Genomic DNA, 27,125 nt, shown 5'->3' on the forward strand with positions numbered 1-27,125 from the left:
TATAATTGAAATGTCTGCACCTGTATCAATCAAAAATGTTATCTTTTTATTTGTTGCAACATTTTTGAATGATACGAAATTGTTGAGACTTAAGTTAACAGTATATATTTTATTATTTAATTTCGTGTATCTGGAGGTGTCTGGGAGTTTCCCGAAGTATTTTGGGCAACTCGGACATTATTGTTATTATAATTATTTCTGTTTTGGTCGTTGCCTCTGTTAGAATAATTTCTACCTCTGTTATTACCTCGACCTCCTCTATTGTTATATCTGTTATTGTTATTATTATAACCGTTGTTTTGGTAATTACCTCTTCCTCGGTAATTACCTCGGTTACCTCGATAATATCCATTTTGGCGCTGTTGGAAGTGCAGTACAGTATTTGACTGTCCTGTTGCTTCGGTACAGCTGTTCACAAACTTGGATATGGCATCATTCATATTATTGAATGTGCCTGCCTGCATGATAAGTTTTACCTTATCTAAAGCGCAGTTCTGTGTATGGCCTTGACAGCAAGCGTTGTGCTGTATTTAGTGGCTAATTCAGGTGACAATCCATCACTGATATAAGCTCCCTCAAGAGATTTAGTTAATTTTTCTACCTCCTGGGTATACTGATTAGCTGTTTTACTTTTTTGTTGCAGATTTAGAAGTTTGGCAGATATTACTTCTACCGATTCTCCTTTCACTACTTTTGACAGTTGCGCAACTATTGCAGCTACTGTGTCTTCATTACTAATCAAGTTTCTAGCATGGCCTTTGAGCTTTGTCTTTATTAGACTTATAGCTGCTGCTTCATGTGTGCCTTTAAGGGAATCTACTAGATTCAGCGCATCTATGAAACTTTGTAGGTTTTCGGCCTTTCCATCAAACTCAGGTATAAGTGATGAGGCTAGCTTAAGGAATTCCACAATTGTTTGTGCCATTGCTATTGTTGTTTCGCTTTCTTCAAGTGTATCAATGTCGCTTTCCGCTTTACCCTCTACTTCAATTATTGGTTTTGATTCGTCCAAATTTTGGAATTGATTTGGGTCAAACTCAATTTGATAGTAGGGATTTGTTGGTATTTGTAAGGTAATTTTGTGTCTTACACTTACATTTTCCAATCTTGTTTGTAATGAGCGTAATATTTTAAGACATTGATCTACATGTAAACTTGATATCTTGTATTTGTAAGAGGATGCTAATTGACTGATATTGTTATATTCAGCTACTAGAATGGTTGTATGGTGGATTAGCGTATTTACACTTATTGTTGTATCTTTGTTAATACATTTATAAGATTTTTCAAATTTTTCCTTAATTGAATTAATTTGTTTTGCTAATTCTTTCCATTCCATCACTCTTAGCGATACAACTTTACCAAAACTATTGTTGACAGCAATGAATTAATATATTTTGAATTTGGAAAAAAAATTAAATCAGTAAAATGAATTTTAGACTTTATCTAAGTCGTTTGCACGGCTTAGATACCGTTTTTTTAAAGTACGTTTGTACATTAAGTAAATTTTGATTAATAAATTTGCTGCCGAAATTGCTACTATTAAAGCAAGAAGAACAATTTGAATGTCTAAATGATTGGTTGTATCGACAACTGATATAACATTCAGCACATTGGCTGTGTTATCCTCAACTTTGGAAGTTTTCGCTGAACACAATTTTTCGATAAAAAAGTGGATCTTCTGCCAACTTTCCAAGAGCCCATTCACCAAAAATTCTGCGTTGCGGTAGGTCGTTCGGATTCAATTCTTGCACCAGCTGTATTTTGAAAGGCCTCACACCTAAATCCTTTCGCAAAATTTCCCACGTTGTTGAGTAACAGAGGCCCAATTGCTGCGAACGGCGACGAATCGATAATTGATGGTCATCATCAACACTGGCTGATACAGCTGCGATATTTTCTTCAGTTCGCACTCTACGTAAGCGTGTTGGTGGTTTGATGTCCAATAATGTAAGTTTGGTTCTAAATTTAGTCACAATAGCTCGAATAGCTGCTTCAGTGGGTCGATTAAACTGACCATAAAATGGAAGAAGCGCGCTATAAACTTTCTCAACAGAACACGCATTTCTATAATAAAATTCAATGATTTGCAAGCGTTGTTCGTTTGTAAGACGATTCATGGTCAAATTATAGACCAAACTGAAGATGTTTGACAGTGAAACAAAACACGAAACTTGCGTCAGCTGCTTAAACCAACTGTTTAAAAAGATAATAGCTAAAAAATCACCCATTAGATACTGGATTCGTAACGTGTTTCAATGAGAGAGAATTGAATATACCTATGGTCCGAAGAAGAGTGAGTATACTAAGCACCCTTCAATCGGATATTCGGTGTAACTTTGAAGAAGAGGCCAAAGTGAGTTCCATCACCTCTTTCCTGAGTACAGTAATAAAAGTGGGGCCCTAGGCCCTGTTGCAAATAAAGAAGTATTCGTTTAAAATTAAGTCAAAAAGAGACTACCCTCTCGCGTTTATACGAACTTCACCACCAGATGTGGTGGGAGTTTTCGTCCGTCCCTATAATTGCGCCGGTTTTCCTGCGCCTTGCTTCAGCTAGGGTTTCCCTCAGAATCATCGGAGCTGGCTTAACATCGTCCTCATGCGCCATATAGGCCGACATAAGCCAAAGCTTTCCGGCAGGATCTTTCCAGTATACAGGATCTTGGTTCACGTGAGAGATTTCTGTTTGCAGTAGCAGAGGATTTACTCCATCTCCGCCAAAGTAGAGGGATTCAAATTAACATTTCATTGAATAAGTTAAGTTAAGTGTTCTCAAGATTAGAATTAAAGTTGTTTTATGCATCAATATTTTTGTTGGCGTTTATAGCTTTTAGAAATAATTTCACTTTCATTATATGTTCGAGCTTTAATTGGCGATCTCTCATCTCTCAGTTGAAAAGGTGTATCAATAACACTGTGGTACAAAAAAAAAAGTTGCAAAAAAACTTTGGATTGGACATGGTGAGGGTTGTAGCTTATGAAAAACTGAAAATAATGGTATAGTTGAAATTTCCAATACACCCCCAAAATCTCATTTTATGGCCATAAAACCGTTTTTCAGTAGGTTGATATGAACAATCACTCCTAACTTCGCCAATTTCCATCCGATTTCGAATTTGCTTTTTTAGTTTGAAAGAACAAAAACAAGCCTTTTTGACAGTGTGTTAACATTTTTTCTGAAATGACAACTGACGAGACTGTAGACGGAAGTATTTGCAATTTTTTTATTTTTTCTCTATTTTTTCGACTTTGACATAATTTTTACGATATTATCCGATATTGAGGATTTTTTTTAGTACACTACTGTTATAGTAAATTTAATTTTGCGTCGAATGAGCTATATTTGACTGTAATTGAATTAAAATTAATAGAGTTGTGTGGGTTTTAAGATTTTTTCTTTTTTTACTACGAGATTTGGTATGCGTTTCGAAGCATGAAAATAATAACAAGTGTCATTATAAACGCATAATATTTATTGGAGTATTGTGCAGTGCAGCACTGTACGGTATGGTACGGTGCAGTACACAACGGCACTGGTTCCAAACTTAAAAATGCATTGGAAACGGCCCTTTGGAGTTTAGTATGGTACGGTACATTTGTCATTTCTTCATCAGTTTTGAATACTTCTCTGTAAGAAATTCGATCATCATCATTCATCTGAAGTCGTGATCAACTAAATTCCATTGTTTAAATCGAGAAGCGAGCGTTTCAGATGGTCTTCCCGAGAGAAGTAAATCACGAGAAATATCCTAAAAATCTGAATTTGATACAATGTGTCGTTCTGAAGACTTAGAACCAGACGGAAAGTACTCTTCATCATCAGGTTTATTGTTATCAGTTTGATCATCATCAGCAATGAGTTGCACTTCCTTCACTTCATGACCTGCAGTTGAGTCAATCATATCGTCCAAGACTACGGGGTTCTTAACAGTTGCAACATCAGCATATCTACTTTATGTGCTTTCGAGTTTTATAATGATGACCGTTTACGTCCGTTTTACAAAAATAACAATCATCTGGTTTATGATAAGGCTGATGATGCCATATCATCGGAGAATATTGAGAAATTTGACTTTTCTGGCAACGTTTTGATTTATATCTTTTGAATTTCAATGAAACAAACAATAAAACTTTGACGTTTTAATAAGGTTAAATTATAATAACAAACTTCTTTTGTTAATCAATGTACAGTGTGAACTTTGGCACACTTGGGAGCTTTTCCATATTTCTATTGAAAAAAATGTGCTATAATATGTCAGATATTTTCGTAAGTTCTAACCAGTTCTGTTGTATGCAGTACAATGTACTCTTATGTATACATATACACTCAAATAAATATTACGTATCTATAATAACGCATCAAAACACGTCCTTATTCCCATTTATCGTAAGTTATAATGTACCTACATACCAAATTGGTAAAAAAAAATAAAATCTTAAAACTCACACAACTCTATTAATTTTAATTCAATTACAGTCAAATATAGCTCATTTGACGCAAAATTAAATTTAATATACTATAACAGTAGGGTACTAAAAAAATATCGCCAATATCGGATAATATCGTAAAAATTATGTCAAAGTTGAAAAAATAGAGAAAAAATAAAAAAATTCCAAATACTTCCGTCTACAGTCTCGTCAGTAGTCATTTCAGAAAAATTGTCAACACACTGTCAAAAAGGCTTGTTTTTGTTCTTTCGAACTAAAAAAGCAAATTCGAAATCGGATGGAAATTGGCGAAGTTAGGAGTGATTGTTCATATCAACCTACTGAAAAACGGTTTTATGGCCATAAAATGAGATTTTGGGGGTGTATTGGAAATTTCAACTATACCATTATTTTCAGTTTTTCATAAGCTACAACCCTCACCATGTCCGATCCAAAGTTTTTTTGCAACTTTTTTTTTTGTACCACAGTGTAATTTATATAAAATATAAATATAATTGCGTACAAAATTAACAATACAATAATAACATAATAACATCACTAAGAAAAGTAGATAAATGCAATGTATATGATATTCGCATACGCTTATAGGCTTCGCTTATGTATTGGTTGCTCCGCTTAGCAGCTCAAAATCATAAGATTAAATGAAGATAGCGAAAAAAACTTATAGACAAAAATGTTCACAAAAGAATGCTCTATAAAAAAGCTTTGATGTATATTTTCCATAAAATCAATAAAAAAAAGTTATTACTCTTGAAAAAAATTCATCCCTTAATTTTTCGCGTAATTTGGTTTATAACTTCTTTATGATTAATTTTACAATAAAAAGTTTTGAATGAAAGTTGTAGATAATATTATTATCTATAAAAAAGTATTTTACAAAATGTTCGTAACTTTCGGAATTCACGAGATAAACGCAAAAAACCAGTTGCACCCTTATTTCCAAGATGGCGGCCGCGGGACACAACCCCCGACCCCGAAAACTCAAACTTAAGTTCACAGTGATGGGCTTTACATAATAAAACCATAAACTCGCATGCTCCTAAAATTACTAAGTTAAATCTTCTTTTGACTGGACTAACAACGAAATATATCTTGAAGTTACTGGAAAAAACCTGTTCTTTTCTTCTGACACAGACTGTGTTTTTCTAAACTTCACTTAAATTCATAAAATATACACTCTCACGCGTATTTTTACTTATTTTTATACTTGTATTCGAAATATTTCAATGAAAATTAAATGCAATTTACCCATATCATCACTTTCCAATTTTATACGCGAATAAGAATTAATTGGAATTGATACAGTTAGTGTTGTCGGATGTCTGGAAATGAAAATAAAAATAAAAACAAAAATGAGGTATTTCAGTTCAGTGTTGATGATGGGGTTATTATGCCAATGGTTTTGACGTGGGAAGGAGTTCTATGTAATACTGTAGATGGCGTAGCTGGATTTGGACTGATGAGGGTTATTTCTTGAAGCAGAACGGAGTTCTATACAAAAATACTGTGCATGCGTAGCCGGAGTTGGACTGGTGAGGGTAATTTTATTTAAGCGCGGCCGAAGGCCGCAACGTGGAAAGGAGTTCTGTGGAAAAATACTGTGGATTGCGTAGCCGGAGTTGGATTGATGAGAGATATTTTTTGAAGCCCAGCCGTGGGCCGCCCACTCGAAAAAAGTTCTAAGCAAAAAATCTACAAATTTACAAAAGTTTACGCAAAAAAGTTACGTTACAAAAGTTACGTAAAATTCAATTTTATGTGTTTATATTTTCGAAAATGTTTTTCAATTCGAAACTAAAGCCAAAAATACTGCAGATTTACAAACTGAACGTGTCCGTCGTTCTTATTTCTGGTGTCTGGCAACACCAATTTTTCGCTAAATTACACAACTTTAACAATAAATTACTTAAAAACTATAAGCCTCCGGAGGGTACGGTTTTCAGATTTTAGATGGGGATACACCCCTCTATCCCTCCCTTACAACCTTTTTTGCAAGGAATGTTACATTATATTAAATTTTCCTCCAATTTTCTATAGCAATAATTATTATTATGCAGTAATAATGCCTAAAGATTGCAATTAATATCTTTTTTTGCTTACAGCCAGATCAAATACCACAAGATGAGCAAGTGCTGGTTTGCAAGTACGTTTTAGATCCATTATGCATCGATGGTCATAAATGCGATTTACGTGTATATGTACTGGTGACATCATTTGACCCATTAATTATTTATATATATGAGGAAGGCTTGGTTCGATTAGCCACTGTAAAATATGATCGCGGTGCTGAAAATCTCTGGAACCCCTGTATGCATCTTTGTAACTATAGTATAAATAAGTACCATTCGGATTATATAAAGCCACGAGATGCTGAGGTAGAGGATGTTGGTCATAAGTGGACACTTTCCGCCCTCCTCCGGCATTTAAAGTCGCAAGGATGTAATACTCATCAACTTATGGCGAACATTGAAGATTTGATTATAAAATCGATATTTTCTTGTGCTCAAACTATTATATCAGCATGCCGGATGTTTGTTCCTAGTGGTAACAATTGTTTTGAACTATACGGATTTGATATCTTAATAGATGAAGGTCTTAAACCCTGGCTTTTAGAAGTTAATTTGTCGCCATCTATGGGTGTTGATAGCCCTTTGGACTCAAAAGTAAAAGCGTGTCTAATTACTGACCTCTTAACATGCGTTGGCATTCCAGCGTATACAATAGATATGCGCGCCCAGTATGACAACAGATGGACACGATTTCGTAACAGAAACTCTGCTCGAAGGCTGTTATTAGCGGACTCCAATGTTAGCGGCAGCGGCAACGGAGTACGACGTTTAGCTCCAACACAACAATCGCTGACAATGGAAGAACAGAGAATTGTGAGAAATGCTCGATTACAAAATGCTCGACGCGGTGGTTTTGTTCGAATTTTTCCTACTGATGATAGCATGCAACGTTATGGAAACTTCCTTGACATTTCTACAGGTATACCAATATCTACTCCTGTAGTACAAGGCCAAATGTCTTACTCAATGATTCTACCACATAATTATAACCAAGTACTATTTAATTTCTTATATGGCCCAGCTAATGGCAAAAAAGAAGGTAACTCTCCTATAGAAAGAATGTATCAATACGAACGCGCTCTGCCAGTTGGGACTATAGTTTTATTCAGTGGAACAGGTCTCAAATCAAAATGTATAGAAGAAGGTAAGCGTTTGCGCAAACAGATTCTGAGATTGATTGACAATGGTTCAGAATTAACACAACTTCAAGCGAGACAAACTTTTTCATTATACCTAGAAGCAATTTTACATCGGCTTTCACAGGAGCCAAGAGATTTCCATGAAAAAATAATTTTAAAATTTTTAAATAGGGTAGGTGGGCCTGTTAAAACACCAGTATTTTTTCGTAATCCACAAAATTTTCGCGTTAACAGCAAAGCGCGATCGGCTATGGTAGCGAAACTATTAGGAGATTTTCTTGAGCAATATAACCGCGATACGGAAGCTTATGTGGATGCTTTTGATCATTTTGGTATGATACCCAGTAGTTTATTTAGCGATTTCTTATCTCAAGCCCAAGAGGGAGATTTTGAGGCTGTTCTATCACTCCATACAAATGTGACTGGAAACATGCCGTATTTATATAATAGACTCGGGTTATCTGTACCTCAAACACCTCCTATTCCATCAGGATTACATGGTTTTTTAAAAGCTTTGCCAGCTATGGTGCTTACTGGCTCAGTTGCAAGAGATTTTAACAAGTGTGATGGATATTACAAGAGCAACGAAAAGAATTTGCCTGCCCTTAAAAGTGAAAAATTGCCTGAAGTATCAACTAACAAAAAATTTCCTGGTAGGTAGATAATTTGGTTATTATTTTTTAAGAAAAGAGTGTTGGTTGGATCAATTTACGCTATCTGCATCCTATTTAATATTTATAAGCAAGCGCAATAAGGGAGAAATACTTGAATTGAAAGTCCCAACACTCTTTAAATACTACCTTTGTTTTTCTTTAAGATAGTGGGTACCTTATTCTATAAAATTATATATGCTAATACTAATAACGATTACAAATTTTATCTTTAAATAACTAAATTTACTCAAATTATTGATTTTGTATATTGTGCTACCTTATTCTTATGGCTTCAACGGCATTATAATTAAAATAAAATAAAACATAATATTTACTCAATTGTGTTTGAAATTGTTTTATAATATCTACTATAATGTAGTTTTAATTTAATACATTTATATTTTGATATATTTTGATATATATGTATATAATTGAGATTGACTAAAAAATTTTATTATAATAGCAAAAGTATAAAATCATATACTTTTCCCAGAGGCTCCGCTCTGCTGGAGATCTATTATTTTTTATTTAAAGGATAGGGAAAGGCAATTAGGTTCGTTGCCACTCTTCAAACTTCCCAATCTTTTTTGTGAATCTTAGCAGCTTGCAGAGGGAAAGAGAATGAAGCTCACTCATTCTCAATATATACGAGCCAAAATTGTATCATCTATGTCGGACAAGATCTCAAAGCGGCAGAGAAAATACTTTGTACAAGATGAATACAGCGAATCGTCAATGATTCTTATGGTGCCCCATAATCAACCCTATTACACGATGTACAGAATAAAAAAAGTGTGGCCAACATCAAACCGTTATTCGGTTCTCATCGAATTTGAAGGAATGCAGACGGTTCGTTCACAACAGAGGTCGGCCAAAGTTACTCTCATCTCTCACAATTTTGCTTCGAACTGCCAAATTTTGATGAAATTTTGCTACTACCCAGAAATTTTTAGGAAAGTCTAAGTTATTTTGCAGGGGTCGGTACTGCACCAAAGATTCTCATGAGTTTTATTTATGAAAACCTTGATGTAATCGATTGCTCCAATTGGACGCTCCGCTAAACTTTTTTTCGAACTTATTTTTAATACGGCCACTGATTTGACTCGCTCAGAAAGCACTGTGCGATACAACGGGATTTGCCTTCCCTCAAGCACTGACTAAGCGTATGGTAAACGTGTACATACATACATAGGCACAGACAGTTTTGAACAGAGAAATAACGCCCTTTACCACTGATGGCACTCCAGCGGCGACCATCATCCTGCCACTCTGAAAGCGAAGAAATTGTTAGAGATGGGCAAATCAAAATTATTTAGGTCCTCTGTCGTTTCCGAGAATGCGTCTCGTTACTGCGTAACTGCGTTAGAGTATTTACTAGATCTAAACAGTGCAGGAAATGTGGTGTTGATGTTCAGTTCGCCAAGGATTGTAAAAATAGCCCAAAATGTGTACTTTGCGATACCGACAGAAGGAGAATACTATCATATTACCGGGAGCTATAGGTGCTCAGAATTCAAGGGAGATTCAACAAATGAAAGCCAATGAGAATTATTCAGATAAATCAATAATTATTGCTCCGCACAATTTCAGATAACGCTTCCTTCGTTATTGCAGGACTAATCCCGGTAGACATTGGCGATAGAAATGCAGAGAGTGTATATAAGGTTATCCAAACACGATAGTAGAGTAAGGCGTAAAGATATTGCAGAATAATAAGGGCGTCATTCGATCGCCAACTGGCAAGACCGGCGGAACAGATCACCGAATGGTACATGGACGCATGGGTTGATAGCCATTGTAGCGACGTGGTTAGAAAGAAACAATGGGGAAACAAACTTCCGCCTAACCCAATTCCTTTCAGAATACGGTGTATCTCGAAAATACCCCATAGATTCGGCTATGAAAGTTCCCCGAACTACCCAATCTGGACGGAGAGGGAAGATGACATTGATCACGTCTTGTTCCAATGCCCACGCTATGCTCCCGAAACCTTTAACATAACAACTGATAACTGTAAGCGAATCTGCGAGCATGCAAAACATTCATTCATTCATAATAATTTAAGGCGCGCGGAGCTTCGTAGACATGAACTAATCAGCCTCGTGAGGTAATACCTTTTTGACAGTTCCACGAGGAGAGTGGTAGATTGTGAAGAGGTGTTTAGTACGTAAGTGTAACTGTGAGGTTACTAGTCGTGTATATTGTTATGCTTTATAATATATAATAATTATTTTTACTGGATACATAATAAAACACTTATTTTTGCACAAGTATATTCCTTAATTTAAGTATTATTAGCACCATAGCATACCACATAAGTAAAACATCTGCAAACTGTGTTTTTCCACTTTCGCAAAATGTTATGAAATATTTAAAAAACATTGTATCTGCATTAAGTAAGGTGTGAGTAACTGTACATACATATACATATGTACATATAATATAGAAATAAAGGATGACTATTCTAGAGGTATCGGATTTTAAATAGAAATAAAACAACTAAAATTCAAATTGATTGGACAGTCTTTATGATTTTTGTGTAGAACCGTTAAGGACATTTATATTTTTAAATATAATCCCTTTCAAATCTTGACCGCAACTTCGCCGTAATTCGCCACCCGCAAATACCAATTTTTAATGGCTTGCTGGAGGACTTCGGTTGGTATCTCGTGAATAACTGTAGTGGTGTTGGCTTCCTCAATCGGCCATAATCTGCCTCAATCGAAGCTGGTTTATCAACAAAGCATTTAGACTTCGTAAAAGTTCAAAAGTGTGATATCACACGATCTTGGTGGCCAATCCACTGGTCCGGGACGAGAGATAGATTTCTCACCGAAACGACGACGCAGCAAACCAATTGTTTCACGCTCTGTATGCCAAGTAGGGCCGTTTTGATGGAACCAAACCTTGTGAAGAGCACGGGCTTCGATTTTCGGCATCAAAAGTCGTTTATTATGACACGATAGCGTTCGACATTCACTGTTGCATTGCAATCAGCCTCCAGCCCAAAGGCCACACCAAACGGTTGTTGTCAATGGATGTACTGGCTGTTCTAGAATGGCTTCGGGTTGCTCTTCAGCCAAATACAGCAAAAAAACGGACCTCATTGCTGGACACCATAAGTTGGCCCCAGCGCGAGATGAAAATTCGCAATATAATTTCACAGTTTCAAATTAATATCATGATTCAAAAATGTATTATGTATTATTGAGTATTGTTAAGATCTTTGTTTCCTTTTACGAACCGTCTGATTGTTATGATAGCGTTAAAAGCGTGCATACAAGTTTTTAAAGCCAAGCAAAACAAGTACAGCAAGCAAAGCCACCCTGCATTTGGCCATTACATTCATAGGCGCAGCCGGAACGGCCGTGATTATTTTAGCCGCGACGACGCTGAACAGTTTCAAATATTGTACAGCACAACAAAACCAAATTAATTCATAAGTTCGAGCTCATATTTCTAAAAGCAAAATACTTTCATTCATAAAACGATCGCGCTTAAGCCGCAAATATACCAAAAAATTTAAATAAAGATTGATGAAATCACTGACGACGATTCGAAAATAGTCAATATAGAAATATTTGTCAATATTAGACAACGAGACGGCAATATATCTTCGCTGTGAGTGTATCGGCTCCAGTTGGTTAGTTGACTACAATATTCCCAGGTGTAGTAATTGGTTTGTTAGAAAATTGAATTGCGAAATAACGGCTGGATTATTCATAGGATTATCGGTGTTCGCAAGGACCAATGTGTTCGATAAAGTCGTTAAAAAATTTCGTCTCGCACCACTTTTTCTGAGCCCATCAACATCCTTGCAAATACAAGACGCATATGGCATATGGGCAGATCAAGCACTTCATTTTATGAATGAAAGTATTTTTTTTCTAGAAATATGAGTAGAGAATTTATGAATGAATTTGTTTTTGTTGTGAAATATGTTAGACTGTTATGACGGGGCTGCCGTCACTACAAAAGAATGACCGCCACGGCTGCGCCTATAAATATATAAATATTATATATTTTTTTCTTGTAGTTGTTTTGCCCCGTCGTGTTAGAATAATAAACATTTCGTATGCGCGTTTTTGTTAGCATTTGGCATATAACATGCCCATTCCTTCCTGAACCTTCTCTAATCAACGTTCTCTTATATTGCATACCATTTCATTTTATACTATATATCAATATTTTAGTAACTTTTTCGAAAAGGTGCCAAATAATGTTCTTCCTGTTAAGTGAGCAGTGAGGTCCTCTTCCTATTTTCGTGCCCAGTAACGAAACAAATATATTTGCAATTATAAAAACAAGAATTTACATTTTCGGTAAGCTTTTTCAGCTTTAACTATCTTGACTAATAACTGAAATAGAACTGCGCTATTTCGTTGTTCAAAGCAATAATATACAAACGAGTAAAAGCATTTAAAAAAAAGTTAACTCAGCTGGTCAAATTTAATAGCAGTTTAGTAAAATTCTTGGTATTAAATATTTATTTGAATTTTTTCTATTTACTTTTCATAATCTACTTGTGCCATGAAAAAGCTCCTATACAAATCATTTGCCGTTCGGAAGTTTGTGAAACAACATCAAGGCGTACACAACAAATAGGAGGAGCCCAACAAAAACCTTACAGAATGTGCGCGCTAATTATTTATTTTTTATTTACTTCTCATTTCATTTGCAAATCTTTCTTTTTGAATTATTTCACATTTCATTACTTAGTCAATCAAATATAAAAATAGCATGAAAAACAAGTATTCTAAATTCTGTAGTGGCTATTAAAGAGCTAATCATCCAAAAATATATCAACTGTGTAATTAGTTAAAATGTTCGTTACAATATTATAAGTGCTAAATTCCTTCAACTAAATCAAAGTAATTCCTTCATATAAAAATGCCTCATACAAGCACGAAAAAAACATAACATACAAAAATACGTAATTATACAATATATGCATAAAAACTTACACACAGGCACGCAGCATGTCATCTTACACATCTATACTAATATTATAAAGAGGAAAACTTTGTTTGTTTGTTTGTTTGTAACGAATAGGCTCAAAAACTACTGGACCGATTTTAAAAATTCTTTCACTATTCGAAAACTACATTATCCACGAATAACATGGAGTACATTTTATTTTGGAAAAAATAGGGTTCCGTAAGATATTTGGATTTTTCGAACACAAACTGAAAAAAATCTTATATATAAAATAAAGTCAACTTTTTGTGTGTGTTCGCTAACCGGCCGTGTCTGCACCGAATTAAACCAAACTTACACACATTGTTAAGAAGGTATTGAAGATAGTTTCCGTATAGTTTGGATACCTATTGGTGGATAGGGCTCGAGATATAGGTCAAAACGTGGACCCGGGTAACCTTCGGATGTGTATGTACAATATGGGTATCAAAGGGAAGCTGTTGATGAATGCTTTAGTTCAGAGTATTTTTCATGCCGCTCCGTGACTAGGGTCTCGAGATAGAGACCAAAACGTGGAACCTAGAATGTGTTTGTACAATATGGATATCAAATGAAAGCTGTTGATAAGTGCTTTAATACGGGGTAATTTTCATACCTATTGATGACTAGGGTCTCGAAATATATGCCAAAACGTGGACCCGCCGTGTCTTTGCACCGAATTAAACCAAACTTACACACATTGTTAAGTAGGTATTGAAGATGATTTCCGTATAGTTTGAATACCTATTGGTAGATAGGGTCTCGAGATATAGGTCAAAACGTGGACCCGGGTAACCTTCGGACGTGTATGTACAATATGGGTATCAAATGGAAGCTGTTGGTGAATGCTTTAGTTCAGAGTATTTTTCATGCCGCTCCGTGACTAGGGTCTCGAGATAGAGACCAAAACGTGGAGCCTAGAATGTGTTTGTACAATATGGATATCAAATTGAAGCTGTTGGTGAATGCCTTAGTACAGAGTATTTTTCATGCCGCTACGTGACTGGGGTCTCGAGATATAGGTCAAACGTGGACCCGGGTAACCTTTGGTTGTGTATGTACAATATGGGTATCAAATGAAAGCTGTTGATAAGTGCTTTAATACGGGGTAATTTTCATACCTATTGATGACTAGGGTCTCGAAATATATGCCAAAACGTGGACCCGCCGTGTCTTTGCACCGAATTAAACCAAACTTATGCACATTGTTAAGTAAGTATTGAAAATGGGTTTCGTAAAGTTTGGTTGTAATTCGGAGCAGTGGGAACGGGTACATCGTTCTTTTGAGCCAGCCATAATGTCGCTTACTTTTTTAACGCTTGGGGCGGAACTGAACTGTCAAATTGACAGTGTGAGTTACAATGTGTCAATATTTCTTTCTGATTTGGATGCCATAAGGAAAAAACGTAAGTGCAAAGTGTAAACATTTTTTGTGAGTTTTTTTGAAGTGGATTTTGGAACAGTGAATAATTTCTTACGAAATTTGAGAATTTAATGTGAAATCTGAATGAAATTATGTGTTCGTGGAAAAAACAATTTTTTTCGTTTTTTTGTTTTTTGAAAAATATAAATGGATAATGGTTAAAAAAGCTCCAATGCTTAATAAAACATATAAATTGAAACGAAAAATTCATGGATGATCAGGGAAAAAGACGATTGTTTATTCATATGCGTTGATTTGAAATTTAAAAACAATCTTTTTTCCTGATTTTCAATTTATATTTTATATTTACTCAAAAACAAATAGAAAAACAAAAAATATTGTTTATGCCAAAGCGCTTGAATAAAGAATCAAGAAATAAATAATATGAAAACCATATATTTTCTGTTCTAAACCATATCTATTCTATTTTAGTGTGCCCAGCGAAGGGGGCCGGGTTTGCTAGTATAGAATAAATATGTGAAATCTCTCTTGCCAATAAGTGTTACTTTGGACTAAGTAGGCAATTGAGTAGTAAAGTCCTCTCTCAACGAACAAAACTAACACCCTTGTAACACCACCATGCCCGTCCTAACGTATGGCGCAGAAACTTGGACGATGACAATGTCCGATGAGGCATCACTTGGAGTGTTAGAGGGAAAGATTTTTGAACCTTTGCACAGCGAACATCGCATTCGATGGAAAAATGAGCTGAATGAGCTTTACGACGACATATGTATGCTGGAAACAGTCACCGACGTACGCAGTCCCTTACCGCAGCCCCGAGAGAGCACAAAATTGAGTAAAACTCATCCCGTAGAGAACAACTGCATTCTTTTAGTTTCATATTTACACAATACATCAGGTTTGTGTGTGTATGTGTTTGGTTGTATCTACACAATGTTGACGTCGGTGATAGTCTCCATTACTCCATTAAGAAGTAAATGGAACTTCGAAAGTGTGCGGTAATGTTGTGTGCATTACCGTCTTGTCTGCGTATGATATGGTCGTGAGTCATTAACTCAAGCGTCCGTAATTGTTCTCGGTATGTCTGAGTCGACCTCCTCTGGAAAACTGCTTCATGTTAGTTTTAGCACTTGTCGGGAAGTTCGGTGTGATCAGGCGCAGCACAAGGCGCTAATATTATTTTGCTCTAGCTGCCGGTACTAAAACAGCTCTATTGTTCGCCTTTCTTCGTCCTGCTTGTGTAGCGTACGCAATACTTGCTTGGAAAACTTGCATGCAGCATCCCAGCAATGTTTTGAAATGCACATACTGCCAGTTAAATGAGTCTCACTTGGCTGTCTTCCAAGGATAGTGGCTAACTCCTCACATTCTCTTGCAAATTTTGGACAGTAGAAACATTCTCTGGGCAGGTAGGGCAGAGTGGTGAATCGGAGAGACCAAATCTATGCAGATAATACTGAAAGCACCCGTGTCCCCTCATCCACTTCTACGTGTCCTCGCCGTAACCACGTGTTAAGGTTAGGGATAAGTTCGTGCGTCCAGCGGCCTTTAGAAGAATGACCCCATCTTCGCTGCGATTCGTCAAGTGACGCCATTCGCTGTTTCAACTTTTGGTCCCTTGTAAGTTTTGCACCTTGCCTTCGTTAGAGACGGTTTAGTTCACGTGCTCGGATATCCAGGGAAATTTTTCCCGCAATCGCGCAAATTGCATCATCAGATACCGTTCAGCATCGCTGCATCGCAGGCTTCTTCCAATCGCTTTCCTGTTCTGCAGGTTCAGCAGCACAGTACGCCCCGCTCCAGGTCGCTAGGAAAAATTCTGCTTCAAAAGCATTCCTCTTCCAAGAAATTCTTTGTACTTTTCTTGTCGGCTTGGGTATGCGAGTTGTGTACAGGTCCATTATGATTGCATGGTGATCACTATGGGTGTACATGCTTGAAATATGTCACTTCACGCTAGTTTCCGTGGATCTATCGACGTAGGCAAGGTCTATGACTGGCGTGTTTAAAAGCGTCATGTTATTAATTAGGGACTAATTTTACAGAAAAAAGCGTGTGTCCATAAACCTTTTGTCCTCTTATTACTTATTATAAAATGCTATAATTTTTTGCAACCTCAGTAAACGTCGCATACGGACTTCCTCCAACTGTTTATTATTAGCAGCCAATTACTATTAATATATTATTCCTCCTCCTTGTATTTTTTTCATATCGAGATTAATAATTAAAGAAACCAAAAACACCAAAATATTCCACCAAAATAATTTATATGAAGAAAAACATCTCAAAGCAGTATTGACAGCTGATTGTAAATTTTGCAGGTAATCTGCCATATGTGAACGGGTAGATTAATTTGGTGGATTTATAGGTGATTAATGCATATGTGAACGTATTAGAAGCTGCTGAATTGAGATTTTGAGTACATTAAATCTACTGTGGAAAAATTAGTATCTTCATCCCGCGCTTTGTTCTTTTCATTTCTGGCCTCTACTTTATTTTTTGGTGAATAGTATATTCTTCTTACGAAAGGTTTCGATAGAAAACCAAGTACATGTATCGCACTGGTCTTTTTTAGGTTTCGTATAGTTCTTTCTTTTAGATAAAAGTCGTAAAGCTTCTTTTTTAAACGCCACTCTGCCAGCATATATTTTTATTAATGTGACTCCATTGGTGGCATAGAATCAACAACATAATTTAGGCATTACCTCTCTTCTTTTGAGCTCTGCTTTTTGGAGTAGTTTTCTTTGAACCGGTTTGTGAAACTAAACTTAATAGTGCGTTGACAATGTTCAGAGTTCTTGTGAAGCACCCTCTTACTCGAATACATGTATGTTACGCGCAACATGCGCTGAGGGTTATGGTTTCTCTACTCTTCTACATCTACATAGTATGTACGTACAAGCATCATAAGTACTATATGTGCATAAAAATCAGATATGCCCACTTTGGCAATATAACGCGTGATGAGTTTGAGTTACTGCTACACAGTTTAAGGTAGAATATGTATAGGGTTTTTCAGTAAGAGCGCTTCAACTTTTGAACTTTTTTGAATAAAACACAAACGGTTTGACTTTTTTAACTATTTTTTTTTTATTATCGAGTTTGAACATATACATTTAAGTATGAAATTCGATTTCTTTTGCATGACCACTGCGTGCACGTTTTACGAAGTCCGCCGACTTGTTACTGTAGACCAATGACTTCACATAACCCCAAAACGGGACGGCTTGTTAAATGGACCGTAAAATGGCCGTAATGCTCTTAAAGTAGCAGCAACAGAACGATTATTTTCATAAAAAATTTGCACGATTTGCAATCGTTGCTCAAGTGTGTAGCGCTCCATGATGAAGTGTATACTAATGAAGTTTACAAATGACAAGCGAAAAATAAAAAATATTGCGTCGTTCGCCCTCCCTATCGGAAAAAAGTTGAAGCGCACCTATTGAACAACCCATTATATTTGTGCATAAATATGTACATATATGACAGTTATTGATGAACATTGGTAGAGCAGTTCGGCTTCTGCATTAATAAATTCACTTGCAAAACCAGTTGTTTTTCCCACTGCGCATAGATTTGGTGCCTCTTGTAAGGACTGATTTCATTTTGTGTTGTTATTTTTAAATATTAATCACCCGAGCATCAAGCACCCGCGCACTGGGTATGGTGCGGCAGATTTTTGTCAAATTCTGTACTAGTCAAATTCTGGAGCAATATTGGGACCGTTTTGTTGAACACCATTATAATATAGGCATAGGTACCTACTGAGGTAGAAGTGCACGATGAGCTATTCGCAGAGACGGAAGAGAGGTTCACTAGGGCTTTTCCGGGATTACGCCCTTGAAGAGGAAGCTCTTATGAGTACTGTTATACCGGCACAGCAGTATGCACGACTTGTAGCCTCACAGCTACACCTACGTACTAAACACCTCACCATCTACGACTCTCCCCGCGGAACAGTCCAAAAAAGGAATTACCTCACAGGGCTGTTTAGCTCATAGGCTTCTAGTTATTTCATCTACGAACCTCCGCGAGTCTTAATTCATTGTGAATAAATTTTACACGCGCATATTCGCTCCCAGTTATCACCCGATTTTAGCATAAAATCTATGATATTCTCTCCGTTTTATATGTTACAGGATTCGGGAACATAGTGTGGGCATTGAAACAAGACGTGATCACCCTCTTCTTCCCTCTCCTTGCAGATTGGGCAGTTTGGTGAACTACCATACCTATGGAGGTATTTTCGAAACACTCCGTGCCCTGGAAGAAATTGGGTTAGATGGAAGCTTGTTTCCCCATGGTTCCTTTCTAACCACGTCGTAAGAATGGGTATTAGCCCATGCGTCCATCTACCTTTCGGTGATCTGTTCCACCGGTTTTGCCAGTGGGCGATCGTACGACGCCGTTCTTCTGCAATATTTTTACGATTTGCTCTACCTTCGTGCTCGGATAACCTTAAGTACTTTCTCTGCATTAATTTCGCCAAAATGTTGACAGGGACCGGCTATAACGAAGTAAGCATCGTCCAAAATTGGCTTGTCTTCGTCTTTGCGTCCTTAGCTGATACCCGAGCGCGTTACAGAAGTCGTTTCTACACATCAATGCACATGCGATTTGAGATAGAACCTATTTCAATACCAGAAATTGATGGTCATCTGTCGAAACGGCTGATGTTCAAGGGCATGTATGAGAGCCCTGTGCTTAACCGTATTGACATCGATCCAATATATAAACTTGGTGAGTTGCACCTATATGCAAAGGCCGAAAAGGTTCCCCTGAGCGGCGGACTGTACATTGGTGGTTATGCAGAAATATGGTCGGAGCTTAAACGCCGTTGTGGTAACCCTATGTTACTGCCGCAAATTCACATATAGCGTATTACCTAACAATCTAGCTGACACATCAAACGTTTTGTGTTCATGAGTGTGACGCTATCATGGTTCCGGTTGTACTACCAAGGCTGCCGGATGCTACCAAGTACGAATGGAGCACGAGTTTGCCTACAACAGGCATTCCAAAGTTTGAGGTCTTACTGATGTTCTCAGATCACCATGTTAACAATATTCTGATCACAGCCAATGCTTGTTATGTTGCAGCAACGCCTCGTCGAACTCCTCAGCGGCTAGCGAAGGTTCATCTGAGCACACCAACAGTATTAACCTTCTAACAGTCATATCGTGTTTCTATATTAACAGTACATGTTTCTAACAGTCTATCGTAAGTGACCGCTGGACGACAGTAAGTCAATGTTTTAATTGTTTTCAGTCAGGGCACGGGTCAAATGACTCTCCGTCAGCTTTATGCACTATGTGAGAACGTAAGCACAACACTCTACTTTGCGCGACGGAGATAAGGAACACCAATTTTGACTGATATTACTTCATCGGCAGAAGTCTCACCAAACGCTTCAACGTAAATGATAACTCCAACCAATGCACCCCCTCAAATGTTGCCTCGGAGTCAATGACTATTCGAAAACGTTCAGTTTTTCATCATCCATCGTCATCGTATTATGTTGCTCGTAATGTACGGATAACTGACCGCCATATGGTATGGGATCTCAGGTTAGTCTTATAACTGAGTCAATGATTAATACGCTGAATTTACGCACCTGCGAGGAGCAGGTTCAGGGCATTGGAAGAACTCCATCAGCTTACACCAAGGGCATAACTATCATAAGGTTAAATTCCATGGTCAACGAAAACCTAGAGATCCACTTAGATTTATACGTTTTGTGTACAATTACGTCTCCAGCGCCGGAAACATCAATTACGACTTGCCTATCCCACATTTGACACAGCTCTAGTGCAATTCACTAACACATTTCAACGATATTCGCGTTGTTTTCTTCCCTTAACCACAATTTTAACGATTTTGTTTTTCTTAACGATAACACTGTGCGACAGTGAAATTATACTTTTATAGAGACCTAGTACAACTTGTAGGTATAGTAAAACTAAGAAACATGGTATAGGAGAAATTTCCAATACACCCCCAAAATCTCATTTTATGGCCATAAAACCGTTTTTCAGTAGGTTGATGTGAACAATCACTCCTAACTTCGCCAATTTCCATCCGATTTCGAATTTGTTTTTTTAGTTCGAAAGAACAAAAACAAGCCTTTTTGACAGTGTGTTGACAATTTTTCTGAAATGACAACTGACGAGACTGTAGACGGAAGTATTCGGAATTTTTTTATTTTTTCTCTATTTTTTCAACTTTGACATCATTTTTGCGATATTATCCGATATTGAGGATGTTTTTTAGTACACTACTGTTATAGTGAATTTAGTTCTGCGTCGAATGAGCTGTATTTGACTGTAATTGAATTAAAATTCATAAAGTTGTGCGAGTTGTGCGAGTTTTAAGATTTTATTTTTTTTACTAATTTTATAGCAAGTGTCAGTATAAACACATCATCAGTACGAACAGTACAGGTTTAAAATTTTAAAAGATGTCGGGAAAAACTAATCTTCATTTCAAAAATGTTTGCTAGACCTGCTCCGTTTATAAGAGTCATCACTTGTTTTACGTTTCAAGGACCAGCAGTAATCAGCAAGCATGTTGATGGAGTTCTTCCCTTGAAAACGTTTTTGGATTACTCCTATCTCCTTACTCGTTCACCCTGTTCATCGCTCATCTGGCCCAGGTTTTCCGAGAAAAAATTCAAATGTGAGTGCAGGAAGTGTATCTTGATGGACATATTGCATTCCATTTTTTCGTACGCACTCAAAAACTCTTTGACGACTTCAACATAATCAGAGCTCTCTTTATTTCCAAGGAACTTCTCACACAATGATTTAAAACTTTCCCATGCCCGTCTTTCCACTGCACTGAGCTTACTCGTAAATTTCTCATCTCGCATGAGTTTTCGAATCTGAGGCCCGAAAAGGATCCCTAAAATTGTAATAAACTGTAAACTAAAAAAAAAAAAAAAATAAATAATTGGCGCGTACACTTCTGTTAGGTGTTTGGCCGAGCTATTTGTGGTGTGCGTCTTGATGTTGTTCCACAAATGGAGGGACCTACAGTTTCAAGCCGACTCCGAACGGCAGATATTTTTATGAGGAGCTTTTTCATGGCAGAAATACACTCGGAGGTTTGCCATTGCCTGCCGAGGCGCGACCGCTATTAGAAAAATGTGTTTATTAATTTTGCTTTCACCGAGATTCGAACCAACGACCTCTCAGTGAATTCCGAATGGTGATCACGCCCCAACACATTCGGCTACGGCGGCCGCCAACTACTACTATTAACAAATATGAGAATAATGTGTTACCTCCTTTTAGCTTTGCATCGCTGACTTTAGGGAATGCAACTTCTTTCAGGTGACGGAACGCTTCGCCATCGACTTTTAGTTTTTTTCAAAAACTGCTTCGCATACCCAAGTTTCAGGTGCAGTGGTGGCAAGATAACATTTTCTGGTCGGACAAGTGGAGGGTTCAAAACATTTTTTTGACCAATTTTGTAGAGTTGACGTGTTGGCCATTCAGATTTTGCATAGCGATTCGGGGCACGGCTATCCCACTCACAAAGATAGCAAGGGTACTGTTTCGTACTGATGATGTGTTTATACTGACACTTGCTATAAAATTAGTAAAAAAAATAAAATCTTAAAACTCGCACAACTCGCACAACTTTATGAATTTTAATTCAATTACAGTCAAATATAGCTCATTCGACGCAGAATTAAATTCACTATAACAGTAGTGTACTAAAAAACATCCTCAATATCGGATAATATCGCAAAAATGATGTCAAAGTTGAAAAAATAGAGAAAAAATAAAAAAATTCCGAATACTTCCGTCTACAGTCTCGTCAGTTGTCATTTCAGAAAAATTGTCAACACACTGTCAAAAAGGCTTGTTTTTGTTCTTTCGAACTAAAAAAACAAATTCGAAATCGGATGGAAATTGGCGAAGTTAGGAGTGATTCTTCACATCAACCTACTGAAAAACGGTTTTATGGCCATAAAATGAGATTTTGGGGGTGTATTGGAAATTTCTCCTATACCATTTTTTTTAGTTTTTCTATAGCCACAAATCGTGCTAGGTCTCCATAAAAGTATATTTAATTTTTTTTTTTGTCACACCGTGTAATCGATAAAACAAAATCAGCCGTTAGGTTAACCAGTCGATTATCGCAAACTAAACGACAACAATTTCGTTGTGGTTAAATTAACACATTCCATCCCGCGCAACCCGTACTTGGGTTACGGGCATGCTTCCGTGGTACCCACGTAACCCATATATGGTTACCCTTTTCTTGTTCAAATCAAATAATAGTTTCAGTTGCATTTTGAGATTACATTGTTGGTATTCTCGCATATCTCTCCGCTATCATTCTAGTGCGTCGAGAGTAAAACGTTTGCCACGGAAGTTGATAACCGAAAAAACAAGAATTAATAGTTTGAAATAAGATTGTGAAGTTGTACAATAGCTTATTAAAACAACGTTAATATGCGTTTCGAGTATTTGGCTTATGAATCATCGCGTCGAAGGGAGGTAGTGGGCTCTAAAACAGTGAATCGACGTTTGCTCCGAGATGTTGACAATTCTTTCCATTTGGCCGCAGCGATGTTCCAATAACTACGACCTACTGACCTAATTTCTCAGCTTAACAGTAATCTCCAAGGTTGCAGAATAACAGGTAAATCCTTGAAGGTAATTCTATACTCTGCCTTAATATTGCTAGGTTGCCTTAATTTTACTTCTAGGCTCTGCCCGTAGTTGAGCAATGGGGAATATCCTTGAGCCAGTCGTCCGTTAGCGTTAGCATACATCGCGTAACAGATGCAATCAACCGCTCCATGTTTTGCGCAAAAGTGATGATATACGTGGAGCGATAAGTGGCAAAAGAAATTTTTCATCGAATTGAGGCGCGGCTCCTTTTAAAGCTGTCGATGATATACTAAAGCATTATATATATAAAAAGTATTAAGTAAATATTAATTTCAAATAAACAGTTATTTCATTTTACTTACTTTGAGCAAATATGATTAAAAAAAAAATCAAAATTCGACTTTAACAGCTTTAGTTTGTGTTTTTGTTATTTTTATTCACGTTCATTTGCTCATTTTGACAATGATGCCACTATCAGTTTGAATAAAAAGAAGAAGACAGCCAGTTTAGTGATAGTTAACATAAGTTTGTGAATAGCAAAATCGTTAGTGCAAACGGCAAATACTGTAGACAAAATAAAATTGTCGAATCGTTAAAAGTTAGTCAATCGCCTCGGTTGAATCGTAAGCGGTCAAACAACAGCCAATACTCAAACTCAAACCAACCAACAGCACGCGCATATACGTCTAATATACTTCTCTGCAATGAACAACAACTCGATGATTTTTTGCAGATGTTTTGAGAGGAATAAATAGCTTACTTGGATCAAAAAATTCTCCAGAATACGAGTGTGAACGCATCTTCATGAGAATTGTCATGCGTAGACCCGACGGATGGTACAGCATTCATAAGAGGCATGTGAAATTCATGCGAGAATATGAGGCACTGAATCATATTCGATACCGATGAGTCACAATGCTAATATTATATCTATCTCTAAACGATATATGTACACTTTGTTGATCCCCAACTCCACGAAAACCTTGATGACATTTTACACCGATTTCGGCAAATAACAATGGCGATGACTGGTTATATCAAAAATATGTTTCGACAGGTTGAAGTAGATCTCAGCGTTCGCGTTGGGCACCAAATTTTACCAAATTCTTTGAAAGGAGTCTCCTGACGACTGATAATTACGAAATAATTACTGATGCTAGTCGGGCAGCAGCGCCACAAAACACTATATCACACAATTTCTACGTATATTACTACTTGGATAGTTGAGATGATACATACGAAACAGTGATTCGATGTCGAGACGTTTATGATGTTTTGATGAAAGTTATGTAAGTGGAATTCCAATAGCGCAGAAGTTTTGAAGGCTCTTAATGACTTTGCGGTGTCCGCCTTAGAAATTGATTTGAATGAGTGTCATACATTATTCCGTGTAGACGAGACCAGGTAAAATTTGCTAAAAGTGTTGTGCTAAGCGTGTTGTTCATACAAGAACTGTGTTGGGACGCACCATTTCCAGCTAATTTGATAGAATTGTGGCGTACTTTTCGTAATGGATTAGTCCAACTAAATTCGCTCGATTCTCCTTAACGTCCATTCATGAAGCAAGCTTCTCTCTTTAAACTTTTCTGGAAAATAGAATTCTATGCGTAGGGGGACGCCTGGAACTTGCGCAACTATGGCTGTGTTCGTAAATGCAACATGACTTGCAGCATAAGCATCAGTGGCAACACTGCAAGTTTGACATTTGATACTTCTTATACATTTTTTGACAAATTGCAAATACGTTTGTTTGCATTTTTGAACGCGTACAAAAATGGAAATTTTGCTGAATCTAACACTAGACGAAATTTGTGAGCAAAGAAAAGATAGATTTTCTTTAAATTTAAGAAAAAGAAGGCTTTTGAAGTCAAAGAGAAAAATGTTTAGGTACAAATGTTTGTCTTTAAAAAGAAAAATACCTAAAAACGAATCGTTTATTAAAACAATAAAGTCGTTTCCCGAGGACATTTTCTATTCCCATTTCAGAATGAATTAGGCCACTTTTAAAGTAAGGTTTTATAAGTTTTATGAAAATTAATAATTTATAGTTTCACTTTAATTAGGCTTTGGAAAAGGCTTTGCCTCCACACTGGGTAACTGCAAGGCTTGGCCGTGATGGTCATTCGTTAGAGAACTGTCTGTACATGACATTATGGAAGCTATGCAATAGCAGGGTGACGTTCCGACAGCTTTCGGATCGCTTCAACATTGCAAAAGGAACATCACACCGAGTATTTAACAAAACAATCCAAGCCATTTGTAATCTTAAAAGCGAAATAGAATGGCCATCTGTTGACCGTCAGCAAGAGGTCATGACAAATTTTGAAAATAGCAGAGAAAGCCCCTTTCCTTTTGTTATAGGATGTTTAGATGGAACGCATTTTAACATACCTACCCCAAGTGTAGATGCGATTAGTTATTATGATCGCAAAGGAAACCACTCAGTATCCATGCAGGTTTGATTTACATGCTTCCACCTCATTATTTTTATCACTTTAATTTATTATCTTCCAGGCTATATGCGACAGCCAATATCGTTTCCTAGATGTGTTTATTGGATATCCAGGGAGCTGCCACGATGCCAATGTTTCGATAAATAGTCCAATATTTCAAGCAATAACATCTGGCGAGTTACAGCTGGCACCAAGTGCTGTTATATTGGGGGAATCTGCGTACCCCATATCGCAATTTCTAATAATACCTCACAGAGACAATGGGCATCTCAGTAGGGAACAGAAGACTTTCAATGCCCGTTTAAGCTCAACGCGAGTATTTATAGAACAAGCTTTCGGGATTTTTAAGAAAAAGTTTAAAATTTTAAATTATATTGAAGCTTCGAGCATTAAAGCCACATCTAATGTGATATTCGCTTGCGCTATCTTGCACAATTTTATCATAAATAGGGGAGGTTATTTTGAACATATTAACGATACAATAACACATTCCGATATGGAAACCAACAATGAAATCGGAGGAATTCAAGATGCCCCCATTCGCCGTGCTGATTCAGATGATATCAATGGAGAAGAAACTATTTTACAACTATGTTTTCATCATAAAAAATTTACTTTAGCTCACCTTCATTTATTTGAATAATTTTTTGATTACTTTTTCTGATGAACTTCATTTTAATTTTTATTGTTTTCATTTAAAAGAAAAAACATTTATTTAACTTAACCTAGTTTCAATAAAAAAAATATGGCGAGCTTCTTACACATTTAAAAAATAAAAAGGTACATTTCATTTCTCTACCACAGACCAACTACTTATCCATTTATATTAACACTATTTTTTTTTAATAATCTGCCAACACCGATTTCATGTCTAGTAGAGCTTTTATTCTTTCTTTTTCTAGCGACAGCTTTTCCCTCTCCAAAGCCATGACCTCGTTATGTCGAACTTCTTCTTTAACCGCGTCTGCTTCCAAAAGCTTTAAAATGTCTTTGTTAGACGTCGCTCGAGGACGAGTGGCTCTCTGACTGCTAGTCGGTGGAGAATCTGGTGGCTGCTGCTGTTGTTGTGGCTCGTTATTCGAAGTCGTTCGAGTACTGGCGGCCGTTTCAGTGGTAGTCGGTGGAGAATTTGGCGACTCATTATTTATTTCACTTGAAGATGTGGACGACCTTGACAGTACCAAATCCAAAGAGGCTTGCAAATTTGCTGTTGGAGGAGTCATTGAGTGCCTTGTACCATAAACTTCGTCGAAGTCCTCAAAATACCTCCAGGATGTAGCTTCTCTACCGGAAGAATTATTTCTTTTCTTAATGCGCTTGTACGTTACCAAGAGATTTAAGAATTTTCTCTGTGCTGTGGTGCTGTCCAGTCTTATATTGGGATTTACATTTTTA

General features: G+C 36.9%; 2 protein-coding genes across 10 annotated transcripts in view; both read left to right on the forward strand.

The window, feature by feature from the left end:
- The window catches only part of LOC129242202 (tubulin polyglutamylase TTLL5), a 100,462-nt gene extending 91,813 nt beyond the window's left edge, over window positions 1-8,649 (forward strand). For all 9 annotated transcript variants that reach the window (XM_054878820.1, XM_054879198.1, XM_054879115.1 and 6 more), the window contains one exon: window positions 6,552-8,649. In XM_054878820.1, coding sequence (XP_054734795.1) covers window positions 6,552-8,318 — 1,767 coding nt within the window. In that variant the 3' untranslated portion in view covers window positions 8,319-8,649. The remainder of the gene's footprint in view (window positions 1-6,551) is intronic.
- Window positions 8,650-19,592: 10,943 nt separating this feature from the next.
- LOC129235396 (putative nuclease HARBI1) lies at window positions 19,593-26,373 on the forward strand. Its single transcript, XM_054869215.1, has 3 exons — window positions 19,593-19,808; window positions 25,341-25,733; window positions 25,792-26,373. The coding sequence occupies exons 1-3, from the start codon at window positions 19,593-19,595 to the stop codon at window positions 26,371-26,373; spliced, it is 1,191 nt and encodes a 396-aa protein (XP_054725190.1).
- The last annotated feature ends 752 nt before the right edge of the window (window positions 26,374-27,125 follow it).

The sequence above is a fragment of the Anastrepha obliqua genome, chromosome 1 (genome assembly GCF_027943255.1).
Source record: "Anastrepha obliqua isolate idAnaObli1 chromosome 1, idAnaObli1_1.0, whole genome shotgun sequence".
NCBI classification, from domain to species: domain Eukaryota; kingdom Metazoa; phylum Arthropoda; class Insecta; order Diptera; family Tephritidae; genus Anastrepha; species Anastrepha obliqua.

What these genes read in the sequence shown, in the direction of transcription:
- LOC129235396 (XM_054869215.1), top strand. Translation starts at nt 19,593, where the DNA reads ATGGTTCCGGTTGTACTACCAAGGCTGCCGGATGCTACCAAGTACGAA. An exon ending in TTCATCTGAGCACACCAACA is followed by an intron (nt 19,809 to 25,340) that starts GTATTAACCTTC and finishes CACTTTAATTAG; the next exon opens with GCTTTGGAAAAGGCTTTGCC. An exon ending in ACCACTCAGTATCCATGCAG is followed by an intron (nt 25,734 to 25,791) that starts GTTTGATTTACA and finishes ATTATCTTCCAG; the next exon opens with GCTATATGCGACAGCCAATA.